General features: G+C 33.8%; 1 protein-coding gene across 1 annotated transcript; it reads right to left on the bottom strand.

Annotated features, from left to right (window-relative positions):
- Positions 1–174: 174 nt before the first annotated feature.
- Positions 175–20,640, bottom strand: LOC134855482 (uncharacterized). The gene is made up of 2 exons (XM_063872019.1): positions 20,316–20,640; positions 175–597 (listed from the first exon to the last, which is right to left on the bottom strand). Exons 1-2 carry the CDS (start codon positions 20,548–20,550, stop codon positions 224–226), a joined length of 609 nt encoding a protein of 202 aa, XP_063728089.1. The 5' UTR covers positions 20,551–20,640; the 3' UTR covers positions 175–223.
- Between the last annotated feature and the right edge of the window lie 527 nt (positions 20,641–21,167).

The raw sequence follows: 21,167 nt of genomic DNA on the forward strand, positions 1-21,167 counted from the left end.
TGAAGGGAATTGCTTGAATGGAAACTGTTGCCCTTTCAACCAGGTGTTTTTGTATTTTTCTAATGGTTTTAGTTTGATAAGAACGTATTTCATGGCGACCGACATAGAGCCAGAGAAGACGCGATGTTGTTAGGGCGGCATTGTTAGGACGCAGACAAAGACATAGGTATCATTTTTTACTCCAGTTTCTTAGAATAACCTTGAGAAAAAAGTATTTAAAGTATCAATCATTTAATTCGTCAGGAAGACGTGGACACCTCTTCTGCTCCAGTGTCACGAGAGGGGTGAAAATTCCTTTTGTTTCCAGCAAGTTCACAATAAGCCGCACGTTATACGGGTCTGGATTGCGGTCACGTGACAAAACCCAGACACCTGTTATCTTATGCCCTCTAATCTGCTGACAATGGTACAGCAGGGCGAACTTGGACCCCTGATGGACGAGGAAGAAGTTGGGTTGTACATGCGAGGGGTACTTGTCGTCGGGGTCTATGATGAAACTTCCTACTGAGTTGTGGCTCGCTTTCTGGGTCACATCTACTCGGCTGATGTACCTGTCCACTCCATTGAAGACCGTAAGGTTCACAGCCAAGAACCAATCTAAGCAACAGCGTCTTTCCAACATTGTTCCGCTCATTTTTCTACACCCCCCCCCCCCCACCTGCGAAATTTTATTAGTAAAATTTTGTTCACATTATCAGATTTTTACATAAATTGGTATGCGGACTAATTAGGCTATGACAAACATATTTGGTATTCATACTTAACCTTGTAAAACCACTCTTTGCAACATTAAATTGATCCATATCTGATGTGGGGAAAAGGGAAAAGAGCCCATTTTTCACCAGATAGTTTTGATGAGAAACAAAAATTACTTTAAATATCAATGAATTCATATAATTTGAATTTTTGAAAAACCATTCGCATAAGTGGAAAATTTTATCCAATTTTCAGATTGGAATTTATATTATAGTGTAGAAAAAGTATAGCAAAAACTAAGTTTAGCTAAATAAGTAAGACCGTTCTGAGTTAGGACCGAGTTGGTTAACTCATAGAGTAATTTCGGATAGGGTACACCGTCTGCTCGTCACGCTATCTTATTTTCGGCCGGATAGATTCGTGCAACTTCTTAGTCTAATACCGATCCTAATCTTACTCTTATACTATCTAGTCTCAGGTTGTTTAACTAGTCTCTGCTAGGCTCAATAGATCTAGGGTATACTGGTTTATTGCGGCTGTTGAAGTGCTCGGGAGAGTCCAACTAATTTCTAAGTTAAATTCAAATCTCTCTGGTGCTGAAATTACAAGTAATTTCAGCACTTACAAATAAGTGGGTTGTTAGTTAGATGGATCATGATTGGTTAATATTAAATACTTTACATTGGTAAAATATCTAATTTATCCAATCATAAAATGTAGTTTAGATCAGGTTCCACCCATCCGGGTTTTACAGAGTTTTTTAGAATAGTTCTTCTGCAATTCGAAGGATGGATGATGGACCTTGGTGTTTGGCGAACATCTTATTTCTTCTGTTTCCTTTTTATTAAAGAAGTTCCAGGAAGCTGGAGTTAGAGACATAAGACGTTGTGTCTTCTAGTGACAACGACTAAGTCTTTGCAACAAACTCAAATCTGATTTCAGAATGGTTTGCTATGTCAGGTTTTTCTGTTCTGCGTGGAGATTGTGCGTGGAGGGGATGCCTGGTTACTCGGATCTGTACGTATACTTGAACATCGAGGTGGTCATTGGTCTAGTTCAATGAAGTCCTTTTCTGCGAAGTCAAGTCGTACTCTAAATCCTTTGAGTTGTGATTGTGAGTGGCATATCGATTGTGGTTGGTCATTCCCTCTCGAGTGTAGTGGGATCGTTTTGTCTTTAGATGTTCGTCCTTGGTGTTGTATTCTGATCTATGTATTGCATAATGTAATTTACATTTTATAAAACATTTATTAGTTTAAAATTTTTTAATTATGATTTTAGTTAGTTGTTTTCACAAAAGCTTTTTGTTTTAGTTCGGTTATTTTGAAGAGTTACTCACACTTGAGTAGCTCTTATTAAAAATAGAGGTGTGGTCACAAAGCGTGGATGTAGCGCGGTGGGTTAGGCCGGCTATAGAGCATGCTCAGGACGTCCTTCCTGGTGGGTTAGGCCAGGAGTGGGAGTATGATTTCATGCGGTTTTTATGAGGGGTCCTGTTATGTGACAACGTTTTATGTTGGGTTTATTGTGGTTTTTCTTATGTCTTGTTGGTTATGTCCTTTTTCCAAAAAGCAAATTGTTCGTGGTATGGGTTTGTCTTTCGACTTTTTTGTGTTTTATTATTTCTTTCTTAGACTTTATAATAGTCTTCAAAAGAATAAATTATCCAGTTTTAAACTGGGTTAATCCGGTTTGGGTACCGTTGGTTTCCTTTTCTTAGTCATGCTGTTATTCTATGATTTGTGGTATTTAGTAAGCTGCGTTGGTTAGTTTTGTTTAGTATATGATTCCTTTCCAACCGAGTTAAAGGAAGGTTTGAAACATGTTATTATATGTTAGAGTTGTTGAGTGTGAAAACTAAAATTCATTATTTTAAACAATTCTTCGTGGGCGAGCTGTGCGAGTGTGGATAGAATTTCTGTGCGAATGAATGAAAATATCAAAAGGTTAGTACTGCAATTGCATTTTATTAATTTACTGCATAGAATTTGGAAATTTACTGCTAGTTATGGGGGAATTTTAAGTTACAAATTTTCATCATAATTAGATTTACTGCTTGTGGGGAAAATTTTAGAAATGAATTTACTGCATTGGTATTAAATTTATAAATTTATAAGTGTAAGAGATTAATAGAATTGTTGAAGTCTGTTTGATGAAATTTGCGATCTTTATTTGTTTTTTGTGGTTTTTGTAGGTGATCGTCGGATGAAGGCTAAAAATCTAAGGAAAACATGGATAAAGTATGGTGAGTTTTTTAATATTTCAATTAGTTAGTAATATTCATTTAATTCATACTTACCTGTTAGTCGTCGGGGAAAAAACCGTGGGGGAAGATGTCGTGAATTAGTTCTGAAGTTGTTAGTAGTTTAGCTAAGATGCGGATGATATTTTTAGTCTGAAGCAGTGGCCAAAGCAATTGGAGTGCCTTGATAGTGGTTAGTTCTTCAGTGCCAACTGCAAACTCATAAGGTGTGTTTTGGATTAGATTATATAATTTGTGATTGAATTTAGTGTTGTGGATGAATTCTAAAATTGGGATTTCTATGGGTTGTACAAACTCGTGCGGGATAAGGAAGGGTCGGGATTCTTCGGCGTTGAAGGTCTTGGTGATGGGACAGAAGATGTACATTTGGGTTATGGGGTCATAATTACGAAGAATACCATGAAGGTTAGTATCTTTAATGCAATATGTGAAATTTAGGAAAAATGGTGAAGTGTATTTGGAATTAATGAATTGAAAACGATGGTGTGGTTGTCTAGAGGGTGTGTGTAGGTCAAAGTGATTTTGGATGAAGCGATAATAACTATATGTGTGGGTTTGTTTAGTGCGCAACATAATATCGTGTGAGCAGTGTAAATCTCTTTCGTGTGGTGCAAGGAAATGAAAGGTTAGTGAAAATATTTGGAAGCGTTCTTTAAAACTTTCGTATGCTTGTGTGTCTGTTAGTGCTTCTGAAATAATGTGATCAAACTTTCGGTCGAAGATGTTTAGTGTAAATATATATGGTGTCTTGATGAAAAATTTCTCGGTAATTTGTGGATTAGCGAAGCGATCGTCGTCTAAGAATTGATCTTGGTTAGCTCTGATGATGTTGTGATCATAGTATTCGAGTGTATATTCGTTAGCTCTAGGTGCAGTGTGTGTTTTTAGTGATTTTTTATATCCAACGTAAGTAAATTGTCTAGCGGTTAGTGGTGTAGTGAGTCGATATAGCATGTCCGTATTTCGCTCTATATCGATGTGAGTGTTAGATAAAGGTAAGCAAAGAGGGTTAGTAAAATGATAATATGAGGTCCAAGAGAGAGTGGGCATTAAAACGTATTCATCTACAAAGTTGCGTGTTTCGTTAGTGTCGTGGGGGGTGTTTAAGGTGTATTGTGGGAATGAGGGTAAGGTGATGGCTAAAAATTCTTTTGTGTTAGTATGCTTGGGGTGGTTGATGTATTCACGGGCTGTTCCTGGTTTTGCTGGGAAAGGATGGTTGGGGAACTTTCTTTTAAAAGTGCGGTACGCTCTATTAGTGTTGAGTGAAGATTCAGTTGATGTGGATGATGGTGCTAATGATTCAGTATAATTTGAAGAGGGTGTAGGGGTAGGGGGGTTGGATGAATTGATTGTGGAGGAGTAGGTTGGGGTAACTTGGGAAGCATAAGAGGGTGTGGGAGTGATTGGGTCAGGGTTATTGGATAATATGGGTTGAAAAGGGGGTTGAGAAAAATTAGAAGAGTTATGAAAATTATTGGATGGGGATGGTTCTGAGTCGGCAAATTCATCGGGGGTTTCAATATTCGGGTTGTTGAGTTGTGAGATGGAATATAAAACTGAGATGTGTGAATTAGTGTCGGAATTCATGCCTGATGTTACATTACTAGGTGGAAAATCGGGTGGCGGAAAAGCAAAAAGTGGTATTATTGGGATTGGAGAGGTAAGATTGGTTGGGTGGGAATTTGATCGGTGTAGTGATCCAAGTTGGCGGCTCATCGTGGGCTAAAAAAATGATTATTTTGAGACTGAAAAGCGGTGGTATGGGGTTGTTCAATAATTTGTTCATAAGTATTATCATCTTGTGACTGGTGTGTCATTATATGTTGGATGGGACTTTGTGATGTGGTGAGTCGAAAATTTGGATTATGTGTGATGGCTAAATTTCGAAAATTTCGTGGGACTAGGGATAGTGGATGGTTATTTGGTAGGGGTGGTAATTGTGGTGCCGTTGGCGTTATGTCTACATTGTTATGTTCTTCGTCGTATGTATTTTGTCGTGTTGCTATTTTTGTGTTATATTCTTTTATTTGTGCGTCTAAAAGAATTTTGTTTATAGATGTAGAAAAGATTCCAAAAAATCCTGCAAAGAGTATGCGTGCTACGCTTGCTTGTCTGTTTACTTGTGTGTGTATAGCACATGTGTTGTAGATTCCTTTTAAAAGTGAGAAAAGAAATCCAATAAAGTTAAACATTGCGTATAAAATAGTCAATTTTTCTAAGATGTAATAGGGCCATCCTAGAAAATCGAGGATCTCATTTTTGAGTGTAACAAAGCTAAAAATGTTAATTGGTGATATATCTTGGGGACGGTATTTTTCACCGTTTAGATATATATAATCTTTAATGTCTTTAAAATATCCGCTATAGTCTTGCGTGTAGATATCGGCAAATCCTGCGGTTTCTGCAAGTTTGCGTAAATTTTGGTCTATTGATTGTCTTTGTATAGTGTCCATTTGTGTTAATAATTCTTGGAATTGTTGTGTTCTAATGTGATGTTGAATATCTGATTTTGAATAGATTCCTATTGATTGTAAGTCTATATTTGGGTTTCGAGCAATAGCGCGAATGCTTTCTGGTGAAAATTTTTTGAGTGATTGCATTAATGTGGGATATGGAGTGAGAAGATAATATTTATTTTCATCAGGGTTTAGTTGTACTACATTGTGGCTGTTTTCTGATCCACATGGGACTGCGGTATCCCAGAAATAGGTTCTTCGTGAAAGTGTATCCACGAAATGTACTTTATTCTTATAAAAGATAGGAATTCTTTTATAACATCGTTTATCTTCAAAAACGTATAGTGGTGATACTTTTTTAGTACAAGTATAAAACCATAAGATGTTTCCTTCATAGTCTAAAAAATTTGATCTATTTCCAGATAATAAGTATCCTGCATAGGGTATTTTTAATACTGCTAGTGCAAGTGATTGTAATATTTGTGTTCGTTCTAATTCGCATAGTTGGTGTAGTGTTTCTAATTCGGAGAGTGACATTTCTTGAAAAATTCGGCTAATTGTATAATCTAGTTTCATATCTAAATGAATATCATAGTGGATATTACCGAAATATGTAGTATTCATTAGTGATAATTCTTGTAAGCGTGTGCTTCTGGTGTCATGGGGTTTTAGATGTCCACCAGGTTGTCCGTTGCTTTTTTCAAAATTAACTGGTATATAGGATGTTCCTTCGTTTGGAGGATGACCTGTGGCATATGGGTCAATTTTTACTTTTCCAGTGGTCATGTCGAATCCTTTTTCGTATTCAACTAATATTTCAGAGTATTGTGTTCTGTGAAGTGGATTCCTGTATTTACATGCAAGTTCTGTTTCTTGATATATTTGAAAACGTGTCAATTTATTTTCTATATTGTCTATGTTTCTAAAATTAGAACTTAGTTTTCGTGATGGATGGACTTGTTCATATGGAATTGATTGTATAAAATATTTTTCGTGAAATTTTATCATACGAGCGTGTATTTTTGCTACTTGAAATGTTGTACATGTATCTTCGGGGAACCAAACAATTGTTGCTTGTGTTCTCGTTGTAGGGTCGCAATAACCTTGATCATTTTTACAAGGTAATCGGATTCCTTGATAGATCATTGTATTATCTGATAAATCTCGTGTTAGTTGTATTTTTTCGAGTTGTATTTTCCAATCGAAAAACATTATTTCTTGGTATCCTTTATTTTTTGTGTCTGCTTTGCAGTTTGATGGGTCATTTATACCAATGTGTGGTATCCAATGTTTATCGTGTAGGTCATAGGTTAATCGTCCGTGTGCGCCGTTATACGGGTATTTTTCGTCTAGTTTTATATGTCCTTGGTGTCTTTCAAGTTGTGATTGATGTACAGAGTCTCAAAAAACTTGAAAATTAACTAATTTTCTTTGGGAGTTTTTATTTTGTGTGATGTTTAGTCTAAGTAATTCATTTTTACAATCGTCGGGATTGAGATGTAAAAGACGTTCTATATTACTCTGATAGAATGATTCATGGTCAAGTCGGTTTTTGTTTCCGTTCGAGACTTGTGAACAATGTACTTTCTTTTCGGAAAATGTTGCTGTGAATTTATAACCTGTAACTGTTGTTGCTCGGGCTTTTGAATAGAGTGTTGCTATTACATCTGTGGTTTCTATAGCTTGTGGTTCTGTTTCACATTGTGATACTTGATTTATTGCATATTTATGTAGTGTTTTTTGTTCATTTTCTTCACAATCGTAATGTGTTACTAATAAATCTTGTGGTCCTGTACGAGGGGAAGGGTTTATGTTTTGATTTGAGATTACTAGAAAAAGGAGTTGGAGAAAAATTAATAATTTTAGAATATACATGTGTATGATAATCCTGAGTATGGATTATAAAATGTAATGTAGCCAATTGTGTTTTTGGTATATCTGTCGTATTTGTATATTACTTCAGTAGTTATAAACGGTGGTGGTAGTGATTGAGCTGTTATGTTAGGTGGATTTAATGGGTAGGGATGTTGGGTAATATTATTTAACTTAACTGTGATTTCAAACTTTAATTGTAAACTGTTTTGTTGGAGTATTTGAATATTGTGATCACGGATATCGTTGTGAATATCTTGGCGATATTGTAATCTATTAAGTGCCCAGTTATGAAGGCGGTTACTTTCTTGATGTTGTCCAAATAGTGGTGGAGGTGCTGTAAATGTATTCCAATCTAATCTTAAAGGAATATTTATTGATGATTGTTCTCGATATCTGGCGTCGAGATTATTTGGAAAATTTAAGTTAAAAGGTGGTGGTGAAATCTGGCTTATTGATGGTGTTGATGGTAGTGATAATGTTTCTGGTAGTGATGAGGATGTTGTTGTATCCGTAGAAATATCTATTGGATTATTGACTAAATTTAATTCACCTTGTGTAAATGAATGTTTTGTCCAATATGGTAGTCGTGATGCCTGGTTTGGGGGGTTAAAGGGATTTTCACGTATTTGTTCAGATGTTGGTGTTGAACCTAAGTAATCTGATGGTAGGCTTGAGGTGCTACGTTGTGAAAGAATCGTAGGGGTTTCTGGTAATGTATCAATGGTGTTTTCTGGAGTGTTTTGTGATGGGGATTGAGGTATATCAAAGTGAACTCGGGGAGTTTGAAAATTTCTGTTTCGTCGAGGATGTATAATTTGTCTATTTATTTCGACTGTATTTTGGTTTTGACTAGGATTTCTTATTCTACTTAGTTCTTGTGGTAGTGTTGGGTATAGGTTATATGTTGGTTCGCTTAGAGGTGCTTGTCGTTGAACTGGTTCTAGTGGTTCTGATAAACGAGCATGTCGTTCTTCAAAAGTGTATGGATTGTCTTGAAAAGAAATTCGTGTAGATGTTTGAGGATTTTGAGTAATTGAAGGTGGTGTTTGGTTATCTTGGGATGATGTCGGTGAAGACTGATTCTGTGACTGTTGGGTAGCAATTTTTGATGGATTTTTGAATTGTTACTTTAGTGGGAAGGTTTATGTTTAATATAGTATTCTTCCAAAAAAAGAATTAGAAGGATTGTTGCTAGGGCAAATGTGAAGATTGCTTTCTTTATACATTTACATATTGTCAAAATGAGGGATGATAAAAATGTTATGAAAATTACAAACAATAAAAAAATATCGGTTCTACTGAAAATTGTTCGTATCATTTAGACAAGTTATATGACTCGTACCTGTGGATGTAATCAAGGGTTTTGGAAAGTTGGAGGAATAGTTCGAGTATAGTGTAGAAAATTAAAAAAATGTTACAAAAAATGATTAGGATTATTAGAGAAGATTCAAGTATATCAAAAAGAAATATTATAAAGGTTTCAAGTATTGTAAAAAAATGTTTAAAATTTATGAGTATTTGAGTAACTGATTGAGAGAAGAGCATTTAAGAAATGATCTCTTGGTCGAATATTTTTTGCTGTTTGAGGCGATTTTCTAGTGTGGTCGGATTATTTATTAGTTTTTTGACAAGTGGGTTGAGTTTTGTAAAAAATTGTTGGGGGCAATTTTCATGGTGATTGGGAGGTCGTCTTTTTCTTTATTTTTGTTTGTCAAATGATCCGGGGTATGGTGAGATTTTTATACTTTAGGCTAATTAAAATGTTCATTTTGTTACTTTAGGCTAAGTTAACAAATTTGCTTTGGGGGTATTCGTGGTCTGAGTTGGGGAAATATTGTTGATCTTTGGGTTATTAGATAAGGGAGGGGTACGGTATTATGGTGATATTTATTTTAGTTGTCAAGTTGGAGTGGTTTGCTTATTTTTGACCTGGAGGTCGTAAAGTTATAGTTATAGATGTGCCTGGAGTTCTATATGATTCGTCTAATTGGTCTTAGTTTGAGTTAGAGAAAGTGACGGATTGGATGAATCCTATTGGTCTATTTTGAACTAGAATTATTGCTTACTTGTCAGCATGTTATTTTGAAAAATGTAAATGAAAAATGTTTCGAAGGTTTCAAGATTGTGAAGTATAATGTTTAAAATTACTTTTGAAATTCCACTTTCTTTAAAATCTTAGATTGGGGGATGAATATTTTATAGTTTTTACGTGGTTGATTTCGGAGTCTTGTTGTTTTTCTATTTTCTGATTTGTCGATTTGTTCTTGGGGTATTATTTGTTCGGTCATTTTTCTATTTTTTCTTTGTTTTGGGGATTCTTTATGGTTTTGTGTATTGTTTTTGGTGGCGATTGGTTTTGTGTTTTGATTTTCGGTGGGGTTATCATTTTGTTCTGTGTTATTCAGATGTGGTTCATTTTGAATGATTTTTAATCCTGTGAAAGAATATAATTGAGTTAATTCGCGGAGTGCGTATTCTTTTGGGTAATAAGGTAATAGGTTGTTTCGATGTTGAACGATTTCTTTTTTGTTTGAGTCGGTAATTTTATATGTGACATCAGTGGGTTTTGCAATTATTTGGTATGGTCCTTTTCGAAGGGGTTGTAATTTTTTAGAAATTCCTTTTTGAGTATTAAAATTAGGTATTAAAACAAATGTTCCAATTTTTAATTCGGAGGCTGGTGTAAAACGTGAATTGATTTGTTCATTAATGTTTTGTCTTTGTAATAACTTTTTTGTTATTTTTTGATAAATTTCATTGTGTTTTTTATCTCTATTTAGAATCCATTCGGTGTGTGTACCGGAGGCTAGTTTAAGAATTTGTGGGTGATGAAAATGATCTTCATCGTGTGTATGTAAAGGTAGGTTATAACAAATTGAGTCTTTATTTGGTTGACAATAACCTTGTGCGTTTTTATGAGAATTTGCTGTAAACATTATTGGTTTGCGTGGCTTTTGGTTAAAAACCATTTCGTATGGTGACATTCCTAAAGTTGTCGTAATTTGTGAATTATATGCTAAGGGAAATAATTTTACATCTGCTGACCATTCGGTATATTTTGTATCATTTCCGTTGATGATACATCTAAGATATTCTTGTAATGAACGGTTCATACCTTCGACTAAGCCGTTTGTCCAAGGTGCATGAGATGTACGTGGTTTGTGTTTAATGTTATATAAATGACATAGTGTGATAATTTCATTATTTATGAATTCTGTACCGTTGTCTGTAACTAAAATTTCTGGTAGTCCGAATTTTGCTATCCAGTGTTCATAGAGTGTTGTGTAAGCGTAATAAGCGTTACAATGTGGTACTGGGTTAAGTGCTACATAATGTGTAAATGCGTCAACAATTACCATAATGTAGGAGTTTCCTTCGGACGAGGGTGAAATTGGTCCTTTGGTATCAAATGAGATACGATGGTTAAAGTACAAACTTTGTCCTTTAAAATCTTGTTTTTGTGCTATTTGTTTTTGATTTGGGTAAGGTTTATTTAGTTGACATACTATACAATCATTGCATAGTACTTTTATCCAAATTGGTGCATTTGGGAAGTAAAAATTTTGTATAAAATTTGAATATGTTTTTTCTGATCCAGAGTGTCCTTTAATATTTTGTGTATGTGAAATATTAAAAGCTATAAGAATCATACTTAAAGGGAGACAGGGAACTGTAGATTCATTTAATTTGTATTCTAGAAGGTCTGTGTTTTCGTTAATTGTTGTATTATTGAATTTTCGAAAATATCGGAGGAGTGTTTTATTTCCTAAAATGGTTGAATCTGCTTTGATAGGTTTAGTTTTATATTTGTGCCATGATTTCAGTTGTCGAATTACTGGGTCAAGGTTTTGATATTGTTTCAGTGTTGAAATTGTAATTGTTTCTGTTGGGGGGAGAAAAATGTTTTCGATTTCTAATTTAGATAAGGGTATTGTATCAAGTGGGTCATGGAGGTCAAAAACTTGATTTATTGTGTATTTTGAATCATTTGTTTGTGGTCCTGATAAATTTATTTTATCAGTTAAATCTTCTTTTTCAATTAGTGGAAAATGGTCTTTCTTAGGCAGGTGTTGTTTTGTTCGTTTTTGTTGGGTGTTATTTTTTATCCATTGAGAATATGGGATTGGTTTGAAAGTTGATGTTCCAAGTAGATCAACTTCATAATGATTATTTTGACAATCTAAATAAAGTGGGAAATGTTGTAAATTATTTATTTGTGATTGTTCAATATCAGTTTTTACTGCATATTTGCATTCCAATCCGGGTGATGTTTCGTTTTCTGCAAGGTAGAATTTTATGTTTTTGGGTATTTCAACTGTTGTTTTTCGTGTAAGTAATTCAGGTGGTGTATTTCGACTTAAGGTGTCTGGTAATGCAAGATTTTTTCCTGCAGTCCAAACTATATGTAAGTTTGGAAATTTCATTAGAATTAGTTGAAATCTGTAAACTCGGTGGTTTGGGTTAGATTTTTGTGTAAAGAGAAAGATGATTGGTTTATGGTCTGTGAATAGAACTGTTGGATGTTTTGATCCAAGTATCAGAAATTCATATTCTGTTAGTGTATATATTATGGCTGTACATTCTCTCATTAGAGTTGAGAGTCGTAGCTCTGCTTGAGTGAATAATCGAGAATTTGCTGATATGAGGTTCATTTTATTTGTACCATTATGTGATTGTAATAGTGCTGCACCGATGCCAAAGTTCGAAGCATCGCACATTGCATAAAATGGTTGATTTGAATCTGGAATTGTGTTTGAAATTTGTTCAGTTAAAAGTTTCTTTATTTCTTCAAATCGTGTTTGATGTTCTGTGTTCCATTCAAAATTATTTTGTTGTCTAAGGATGTTATAAAATGGTCGTAGATATAATTGCATTTTATAAACATATTTACTTAAAAAGTTTAACATTCCAAGAAATTCTTGGATTTTCTTTTTATTTGTTGGTGGTTGAAGTTTTTGAATAGCGTCAATGCGTGATTTCAATGGAGTGATTGTTTTTCTTTCTATATTATGTCCTAAGAATTTAACTCTTGTCAAAAAGAAGTGTGATTTATCGGGGGCGGCCTTCAGATTTTCGTTCTGAAGTATTTGGTGATATTTTTCTAAAACATTGAACATCTCGTCTTTTGTTTGTGATTGCATAAAAACATCGTCTAAATAGGTGATTGCGTTTTTCTTGAGTATTAGTGGTCTAAAAATTTTGCTCATAAAAGCTGAAAATGCTGCTGGTCCTATGGATATTCCATAGAATAAGCGGTTGAATTCATATTGTTGGTTTCCGATAACAAATTGTGTTAAACGTCGTGATTGTTCATCTAGTGGCATTTGATTGTATGCACTATTCATATCGGCGGTTGTAAAGTATTTGCCGTTTATTTTTGTTAAAATAACTTGTATTGGTTCAATGGGCCAATTACATTTTGATTTATCTATAAGTGAATTGAGGTATCTAGCATCGAGAACGATTTTCAATGATTCTCCTTTAGCTAGAATGATAACAGGGTTGATAAATGTGTTGCCTTTTGGTTGTTCTTCTTTGTTTACTGGTGATATAATGTTGTATTGTTCTAAAATGTCGAGTAATCTGTTCACTTTATCATGTAAGTGAATTGGTACTTTACTTGCTCTCTGTTTTTTGAAAACTGCGTCTGGTTTTAACGGGAGATGTAGTGATGAACTGATTTTTCCAACATCGAATTTTGATGTTGCATAGACTGATGAATATTTAAATAGCTGTTTGGCTAATTTTTCGAATTCGTCTTGTGTTATTTGTGAATGTTGGAAATTAAACATTGTTAAAAATTTTTGTTGGTCCTCTGTGTAGTTACTTATGTTGAATGTAGGTTTGAAATATGGAGTTTTTGTGAAATAATCCGTATTTCTGTTTTCGTTACTTATTATATTATTTATAGATAATTCTTCATTAAGAATTGTAGATTGGCAAATATCTAGTAATTGGAGTATATTATTTACGCGATAGGCTTTTTCGTGTATTGGTGATATTGTAATGTTGGTTTCACAATATCCTAAAAGTCCTAAAGGTAATGTTACTTGGTAAGGTGTGTTGTTATAGACATGTAAGGAAATGATATCGGAATTCGAATTTTTCAAATATTTTATGGATGAGATTGTGATTTTGAAAAATTTGTGAATAGGTTTGAATTCAAATTCTGACATATAAAATTTTTGTTTGTTTTGTTCTTTATCATATTGGTGAACTTGTTTGATTGAAAAATTATAGATATTTCCTGATAGTGGTTTTAGGTGTTTTCTTTGTTGGTTAAATATCGGGTAGAATTTTGAAAAGAATGGTGGTTGTTTATTTAATCTTTGAAAAAATGTTAAGGATGTTTCTTTTGTTTTTGTATATTTATCTTTGATTAATATTTTACTATTTAGTATGTTAATTGTTGGTATGTACTTCGAAATAAATGGTATTCCAATGATATTATATTTAATGTCAGTGATATGGAATATTTGTTTAAATGGCTTATTTAAAATTTTGCTTTGTTCCATTGTTCTGGTGGGGAGGAGAAATAATTGGATTTTTCCGTAGTTTATCAATGTTGATCCTTGTGCTGTTGCTAACTTACTGGAGGTTTCAAGAGGTGTTAGCTTTGGGTGTAAAGTTTTTATTTCATTCCATGTGGGGATGTTTATTATGTTTGATTCTGCTCCTGAATCAATTAAAAAATCTATTTCAAGGTCTGGTGGTTGAAATTCTTTATTTCTTGGGCTTTCTAAGAGAAATGGTATTGTCCAAATTTTTTCTTTGGGTTGTTCTTTTTGTATATTTTGATAAATGTGGTTTGTATTCAAGCATTTTGTTTTGGTATTTTTATTGGTTTGATTTGTAGTGTTAATCTCATTTGTTTCTTGCGTCGTTGGTGTGGAATTTATGGGTGTAGTGTAATAATTTTGAAGAAATTCTGATTGATTTTCATATATGTGTGATGAAAAGGGTTGTTCATATATGACAGATTCATAGTCATTTTCGACTTTTATCATATTGATAGAAAGAGTGTTTTCAGTATCACTTTCTGAATCTGATGATGTACAGTTTATTTGATTGAGTTGTAACGTATCAGTTACTGTGTCATCAATACCTGGAGGGTCTGATGTTGTTTCTGGGTTAGATTGTACTTGATTGATTTGTCTTTGATGTTTAGGTGTACTACTTCTGTGGCGATTATTAGAATTATTATAGTTATTATTATTCCGGTGTGGTGATTGGGAATAATTTCTATAACGATTATTATAACTTGAGTGTCGATTTTGTGAATTATTTCGCGATCTATTTTGATAATTGTTGTTTGGTCTGTTATAGTTCGATCTATTATATGAGTTATTCCTTGATTGATTGTTCGGGTAATTCTGGTTTCGGTTGTTTGAATAACTTCTATTTCGATTATAGGAGTAGTTTCTATTCCTATTGTATGATGAATTTCGTGATTGGTTGTTTGGATAGTAGTTATTTCTTGATTGGGAGTTAGATCTAGAAACAAATCGTTGTGTATTTGAATTTGATCTGGAGTAGTTATTTCGACTATTTGGTCTATTGTAGTGATTTTGTGATGAATTATTCGTGTTTCTTCGTTCTGGTGATCTTCCTCTATAACTTGAGTTATATGGTGATTGATTTCTTGTATAATTTGTATTGTTCGGGAGTGGTTTTCCTGAACTGTTGTTGCTGTAAACTGTTTTGTTCGGTAGATTTTGATCTTTTTTCATGTATTGATAGAATGATTTATTTGGTTCTTTATATTTTTGAGGTTTATTTTGATTGTCTTGCTGTTTTTGTCTACATTCGGAAATACTATGTCCGTATCGTCGGCAATAATTACACCATTTTTTGAAAGATGGTTTGCCTTTAAAGTTTGGGTTCTTTTCGTAAATATTGAGTATTTCAGTGATTTTTTCAACGAGGTCTGTCTCTGATTCCTGTATATTATTAATATTAGTGGGAGTCGTTTCAATTTTGTTAACGTATTGTAATTTCAGATTTTCCGTTTCTTCTAGTTTCATCGTGATTTCTGCTTGTTCTAATTTGTCTACTAGTTTTCGAAAATCTAAATCGGGTTCTCGAATTGAAGAAGGATGGGATGCTCTCTTTTTTATTGCTATTTTCCTTAATTGTGGTGTTAAGGTCATCATTAAGATTTCTGTCATCTTTGTGTTTTTATAGTCATGTGTATTTAATGAATATGCTTTTCGAACTAGTGTTTCGATTCGTACTGCTATTTGCTTGATGGTTTCGTTTGGTAATCTGCGAATTTCATTACATAAAACTCTTTGTTGTTGTTTGTTTCTTTCGGAGTCAAACATTTTTGAAAATTCCTGTGTAAACCTTTTCCAGTTTGATTTTATTTCTAGAGGTAGTACTGAAAACCATTTTTGGGCTGCGCCATCTAAGGTTGTTTGTATTAACGCTGTACGTCGATGTATCCAATTTTGATGTAGTGGCGTATTAATTGGTTCAGGTCCAATATTTAAAATCAGGTTTGCTGTTACTGCATTTAAATAATCTTCTACAGAGTATTCAGGGTCTGTTCCTGTGAAAACCATTAAAGGTTTGTTTGATGTTATTGATGATCCACCCATAAGGTATGGATTCATTGTCATTTGTAATGATTCTGCTGCATTTGGCATTTGAGAAAAATTTGAAAGTTGGTTTCTTGTTATTTCATGTTGTTGGAGATAATATGGGAGTGGTATTTCATTTTGCATTTGTGATGCTTGATACGAGTGTGCAGTCATTGGATTTTGTTGTTGAATTGGTTGAAAAGATTGTGTATTAATTAGATTTTGTTGTTGAATTGGTTGTTGATGTTGTGCATCTATTGGTTGTGGAGAAAAATTTCTATGATTTGTACGTGTTCTCTGTATTCCTTGTCTACGATATTCTTGAGTATTTGGTGCAAATATATCTGGTTGTAAGAAATCATCATCTGAGGATAAATAATCCATTTGGTAAGATGTCTGTTTTTTATTTTTATTTTGTTGAAAAAATGGGTAATTTTCACTGTGATCCTGTGGAGGATTTGTTTGGAAATTTATTGAATTAGGTTGGGTCATTGGGTTATCCCAATTTCGAGATCTTGTATATTGGTTAAAATTTCTTTGTGGTTGGTTATATGTTTTTGATGGATGTGTATAATTATAATTATGGTCTGCAAAGTTGTTTCTAGTGAATGTTTTGCGTGTTTTTGATGGTATTGTCATGGGTCTGTATGTTTGGTAATCCATATGTGAATATTTAGGAGCAACCGAAGGTTTAACGGTTGATTGTAAGGTTACCTGTGTTTGTGAAGGATTTGTATTTCTTGGTGTTGTTAAATTTGGGCGTATTGGTGAAATACTTTGTTGTGTAGTTGTTGTGTGTACAATTTCTTCATTTATGAAGTGTGATGGTGTCTGGATATCTTGTTGAGTAAGATTCCTAGTTCCATTGAGGTTTTCATTGTGTATGACTGTAGAGTTTAAACTATTATTTTGTGTATCGGGCAAAAATGTATTATAGTTTAATGGTGTTGCATCAATGGTTAATGGTATTACATTTACATAATCTCTTATGTAAGATATCGTACTTATTGCTTGACTTGAGATTGTTTGTGGGAAGCTTATAAATGCGGGATGAGACCATTCGGGGTCCCAAACATAATCTGATTGTTCTGTGATAGCGGTATCATCGTTCGAGTTTTGGGGTCTAAAATTTTTTCTTGCTTGTGCAATTAAATCAATATTGTGTGTGAAATAATCTATTATGAACCATGCCAAAATTTTTTGTAGATCGTGTTTTGTATGTTGTGAAACGTCGTCTTTCGTGAAATTTTCTTTAATGATGTTTAAATAACTAGAGAGTAGTGTGATTTCATGTCGTACTCTTAAATGTTTAGATGTTTCTGTCGGTGAGACATTTGTTATTGGGATTTCATTTTCTAATATCGAAATATAACTATATATTATTGCGAAAACTTCATTGGTGAATATGGAGTTTGCTCTTTGTGAGTTATGATATTGGATGCTTTTTATATATTCTGAAAAAACTTTTGAAAATTCTAAATCAAGATCGTCTGTTTGAATTGTATATTTTCTATTATTATGGTTTGGTGAGGTGAATTCTATGGAGTAGATTCCATACTGTTGTGTTATGTTGCATATATCTTTTAAGTAGTGGTCTATGATTTGTCTTTTGATTTTTACATCTGGGAACTCTGTTTTACATGGACTGATTCCGGGTTCAAATAAATTTAATAGTAAATTTTTGCAAAATATATGCTGTCCTCTATCAGTGGTTGCATCTACTATAAAAGGAAAGATTTCATCATCATCTGGACTTTCTTCACCTGGGGTGTGCGTTGAGCTCATTTTTTCGTTCGATGACTGTTAATATGTAATTATTAATGTGTCGAATTGGTTGATTCCAATTATATAAATGTACTGGTTTGTGTTTATACTGCTTTTTTATTCTTCTTTTTCCTCTTTTTGATGAATTTGAAGTTGTTTCTGAGTCAGAAAAATATAATTGATCGTGAAGTGGGCAATTTTTATCTATTGATTCTTTTAGTTTGTAAAGTTCGTCTAAACTGTTGGTTTCTGATTCTGAAAATGCGTTTCGGTTTTTTGAAAATCTTTTTCGTGTTATTTGTCTTTGTTTCGTTATTATTTTTCTTTTTAGTGTTTGTCGTTTTGTTCGAATGTATCCAACTGTTTGTGTATGAGGTGTGATTACAAGGTCGTATTTTTTGTTATCTATTTCACAATTGTGTAAAACGATTGTTTGTTTATTTCCTAGGTTTTTAAATGACATAAGGTTTAGGATGACGGATGCAAAAGGTTGTTAAATGGTTTCTATTTTCTTAAACTGTTAGTTCTTACGATTTTTTGGTTAGCTTAACCTGGGTCTGTTTGTTCAGGGTTGGAGAGAAAAGTATATCGATTCCGAAGAATGATTTTTTACTTTCTCGTGGCTAGTATAAGTTAAGGTGTTAACTTACTTAATCTTACTTAGGGGTAGTGATTGTGTTCAAGGGTTGGAGAATAGTAAATCGATCCACAAGGTTCAGGTATAATTAGAACGCGAGTAGTTCGTTAGATACTATTTTAAACTTACTAAGTCTAAGATTTATCCTGGGTCTGGTAAGAGGGGGGTCAAGTGAAGGATGAATAACCGAAGTTCTTCACTGTTTATCCTAATTTGAATGATTAGTTTTGTTTAAAAATTTCTATTAGTCTTGGGTCTTTAGAAAGGGTTGGGTAGTGAATCGACGTTTGAGGTCGTTAGACACTAATTAAGTGGGTGGGGGAGAACAAAGTTGTTCTGTTTGATCCAAGGATAAGCCTTGATGATCAAATTTGAAATTTAATTAAGTAGAAAATGATTTAAGATCCAAGGATAAGCCTTGATGATCTGGTTTTAAAATTAAGTGAATTTAAGTTTTAATAAAATTTTAAATGTGTGTAAAGGAAAGATTTAGTGTTTTGATGATATTAGTGGGTTTATGATTGCTGTTATGTTTTAGATGATGGAGCTGGAACAACAGGATGATTTATGATTACTAACCATTTATTGTCATGCTACTAATTTTTATTTTTTATTTTTCAATAAATATATTACTGCAGAGTTTTAGGAAAACGATCTTAGATCTTTTTATCAATCGTTATTGTATATTAATAATTTTGTTTAGCGCCTGAAATGATTTTGAAGATTAACTTCAAGGTTTTATGTTTGCAAATGAAAATCTAAATTCATTGCCAGTAGTATTCTAAATATAAAAGTTTGTTCTGGTTTTTGCCTAACTATCATATAGCTATATGGCAAGTTTCTACTTTGTCGTATGTCGTCTCTGGTTCGAGGTCTTCTTCCAATTCCGGGTAGTTCTGTTATGGTTCGGAATATTGGCTCTGATCTATTGAGTCGTAGAGACATTTCGATTAAATTATTGTCGTATAACATTTTGTAAATGTTTTTGTCTAATTTCTAATCTATTTTGGTTAATTCTAAGCTATTAAGGTCTTGTTCGAGACTTATGGTCGCACCAGATGAGTTAGGACCGAGTTGGTTAACTCATAGAGTAATTTCGGATAGGGTACACCGTCTGCTCGTCACGCTATCTTATTTTCGGCCGGATAGATTCGTGCAACTTCTTAGTCTAATACCGATCCTAATCTTACTCTTATACTATCTAGTCTCAGGTTGTTTAACTAGTCTCTGCTAGGCTCAATAGATCTAGGGTATACTGGTTTATTGCGGCTGTTGAAGTGCTCGGGAGAGTCCAACTAATTTCTAAGTTAAATTCAAATCTCTCTGGTGCTGAAATTAGAAGTAATTTCAGCACTTACAAATAAGTGGGTTGTTAGTTAGATGGATCATGATTGGTTAATATTAAATACTTTACATTGGTAAAATATCTAATTTATCCAATCATAAAATGCAGTTTAGATCAGGTTCCAGTTCGTTCTGCGTCCGATTTCGTCATTTATATCATGTGATGACTTTAACTTAATCTCTTTGTTCTGCAGAGCTTCTTGATTACAAAATTGGTGGTGTGTGACGTGCATCTGTCAACATATCGGCTATGGCTGTCAAATATTTCTGTCGGTTGTGTCCTTGAAGTAATCTGGCTTATCAGGCGCTAGCCAAATGGCTGATGAAGATGTGATGCTAACTTGGAGCGGTTTTTGGGCGTAATCATGACGTGGGTATTCATTTGGGCTCTTTTTCCTCCCCCCCCTCCACATTGGACGAGCATCATTTTTATGGTTTAATAAGTGATTTTACAAGATTAAGCATGAAGACTGAACATGTTTGTCTTGGCCTACTTAGTCCGCATGTCAGTTTGCGTAACAAAAATGGACAATATGGACAAATTCTTTAATTTGATTGTAAAAAAACTTGCAGGTCGTGGGGGGGGGGGGGGGGGGGGGAGAGAAAAAAGAGCTTCTAATTTTCAAAATAACTTCAAACCTCGGTTTTGGAGCGTAGAAGAACAGATAAGAAAACAGGTGGTTGTTAAAACTCACAGTCAGTTTTACTCATCGCGACAAGTGTGAACTGGACAGAAGTGCACGTGGCTCCCAACTGCTCCGTTCCCACTGCTGTTTTGATCACGAACCACCTGCCGTGGTAGAAGTCCGAAGATATTTCTGCTGGTGCAACTGCAGTGCATTGCGGAAAGTCCACAAATCGAGCACAAACCGAGCCAAAATAGATAAAATTAGCATGTAAAAAGAGAAACTTGAAAAGCGCCGAACTCATTTTGAGCAAATTGGATCAGTAAGTTTGAACGATTATTGGGTGTACAAAACTATCATGGCATGTTTATGGATGTTACCGAAGATATTTACTAATGGCTAATATTAGTCATCTAAATGTTTTTGGGAAAGGTGAAGGTTTAAATCGTGAAATTAAAAAGTTCTACTATGTTTTCCAGCATTTTCTATTATTAAATCATAAGTTATGGTTGTCAATTGACCCATTCGAATGTTCGAAAAAAATCGAGTTTTTATTCACTTGTCACGTTGTTTTTTGTGGCCAGTTCAGGCAATCAAAACAATAGATTTTGGCAGATTTTTAGAGTGTCCAAAAATTTCAAAATCTGCTTCCCATATTCAAAATAATAAATTTTATTTTTGCAGTTTTTTATTGTCGTCTCGTTCCGAGCTCGTGACTGAAAGTCAGTGGAAAAAATTATAGGATAGTGTTTTTTCTTGCCCAATTTTAGATACGGCAAAGAAATCTTGCAGGGAGTCAAGAGTACAATCATACTCAGAAGTCACGTTCGTGATTCAGAGTCCATGAAAAGCAAAAACAAGTCTGAAATCAAGAAAAAATCAGTGTGGAATTTTTCCTTTTTCCTGAAAAACTTGACGTAT

Source organism: Symsagittifera roscoffensis, chromosome 1 (assembly GCF_963678635.1).
Source record: "Symsagittifera roscoffensis chromosome 1, txSymRosc1.1, whole genome shotgun sequence".
NCBI lineage: Eukaryota > Metazoa > Xenacoelomorpha > Acoela > Convolutidae > Symsagittifera > Symsagittifera roscoffensis.

Coding starts and splice junctions, on each gene's coding strand:
- LOC134855482 (XM_063872019.1), bottom strand. CDS start 20,550: ATGAGTTCGGCGCTTTTCAAGTTTCTCTTTTTACATGCTAATTTTATC. Junction 598..20,315: donor CGCGATGAGTAAAACTGACT/GTGAGTTTTAAC, acceptor GCTGTTGCTTAG/ATTGGTTCTTGGCTGTGAAC.